Here is a 1,785-nt window from a genome sequence, read left to right as displayed (position 1 = left end):
GCCGCCGAGCGCGTCCTGAGGCAGGCCCAGCTGCTGCTGCAGCGGGGTGGCCGCGGTGGGGGCCGCGGACGCCGCGGCCGCGGCGCTCGCAGCGGGCGAGGGGGACGCGGAAGGGCCGGGCAGCGTGACCACCTCATCCAAGGACGACAGCGGCAGCGGCTGCCACGGCGCTGCCGCAGGCGCAGGCACGGGTGCCGCCACGGGCGCAACTGTGGTTTGCAGGGGCCCCGGCACAGCCCCCGGGCCGGGCGGCGCGGCCGGCGCTGCGTGCTGGGGAGGCTGCGGCGGCTGCGGGTGTGGAGGCTGACGTGCTGAGGCGGGCGGCTGGGCGGGCTGCGCCTGCTGAGGCGCCTTCGGGGGCGCCTGCTGCTGCTGCTGCTGCTGCTGCTGCAGCTGCTCCTGCTGCTGCTGAGTTGTGTGCGCTGGCTGTTGCTGGACCGGGCGAGCAGCAACCGGCGGGTGAGGTGCAACGCCAACAGGCCTGGGTGGCGCCTGCGCCTGGGGGGCACGCTGCGCCGGCTGCGGCGCACGCGTGTGTGGCCCCGGCGGCGCCACCTGCGGGTGCGCAGGGACGGCAGCGGGGGTGGCGGCCCGGCCCTGGGTGCCGCTCAGCGGCCGCGGCACCAGCTTTACGGCCGCAGGCGCGTGCTGCTGCTGCTGCTGCTGCTGCTGCTGCGGCGGCGGCGGCGGCGGCTGCTTGACTGGGGCCCGCGCCGCGGGCTGCGGCACAGGCGGCGGGCCTGTCTGTCTGGGCCCTTTGGCCGCCTGCCTTCCAGTCACTGGGACGGCGGGCCCTGGCCTCTGCACCGGCCCCTGCAGCTGGGCGACAGCGGCGCCCTTGGCCCCAGCCGCGCCGGCCTGCCTCGGCCCCGGCGCCGCAGCCGCAGCTGCGGTGCGCTTGGCCGCCGCTGCCGCCGCCGCCGCCGCCGCCGCTGCTGCCGCCGCCGCAGCGGCCGCCGCCTCTCGCTCTTTCTGCTGCTGCTGCTCGCGCAGCGACGCCTCCTGCGCGCGGCGGATCAGCTCCTGCTCGCGCCGCATCAGGTCCGCCTCGCGCGCGGCCTCGATGGCCACCAACTCGTGGCGCCGCCGCTCCAGCTCCGCCTCTAACTCCGCCTCCCTCGCCCGCCGCGCCTCCTCAAGCGCCGCCTGCCGCGCCCGCGCCTCCGCCTCGCGCCGCGCCGCTGCCTCCTCCGCGGCGGCGGCCGCCTTTCGCGCCGCCGCCTCCTTGGCTGTCTTGACCGCGCCCTTCTTGCCGCCGGGCCGCCCGCCGGTGGCGCCGCCCGCGTGCTTCGCGTCGCACGCGCCGGCGGCCGCGGCGGCGGCCGCCGCCGCCTCGGCCTCCGCGCGGGTGCGGTCCTCCTCGGCTTCGAGCTCGAGGAGCAGCTGGCGGCTGCGCGCCTCGCGCGCCTGGGCGGCGGCGGCCTCGATCGTGGCGCGGGTAAAGTCCAGGGCCGCGTTGGTGATCTCATAGGTGAGGTCGACGCTGCGGGTGATGGGCAAGTGTGCGTGAGTGATCATGAATGTGATTGCGTGTGAGTGTGTGTGTGTGTGTGTGTGTGTGTGTGCACGCGCGCGCACATGAACACACGTGTGCGCGTGCACATGGACACATGTGTGCGCATGCTTGTGTGCGTGCAACAGCACATAAGAAGCCTGGACCGCAACTCCACTTCCACATCAAGAGGCCACCCCTTCGCATCGCGGCTGCACACCCATGTGCAGCACTGCCCAGAGGCCTGGCGCCCCGCGCGCCGTTCCCCCGCACGCCGCGAGCCCGCCGCCGCG

General features: G+C 76.3%; 1 protein-coding gene across 1 annotated transcript; it reads right to left on the bottom strand.

Moving 5' to 3' along the window:
- Positions 1-629: 629 nt before the first annotated feature.
- On the bottom strand, positions 630-1,518 carry MNEG_16271 (hypothetical protein; the record flags this gene model as incomplete). The annotated part of the gene is made up of 2 exons (XM_014035259.1): positions 630-701; positions 781-1,518. The coding sequence occupies 2 exons, from the start codon at positions 1,516-1,518 to the stop codon at positions 630-632; spliced, it is 810 nt and encodes a 269-aa protein (XP_013890713.1).
- Positions 1,519-1,785: the final 267 nt, after the last annotated feature.

The sequence above is a fragment of the Monoraphidium neglectum genome, assembly GCF_000611645.1.
Source record: "Monoraphidium neglectum strain SAG 48.87 unplaced genomic scaffold scaffold06183, whole genome shotgun sequence".
Lineage (NCBI taxonomy): Eukaryota > Viridiplantae > Chlorophyta > Chlorophyceae > Sphaeropleales > Selenastraceae > Monoraphidium > Monoraphidium neglectum.
This window is presented reverse-complemented; position numbering and strand designations above follow the sequence as displayed.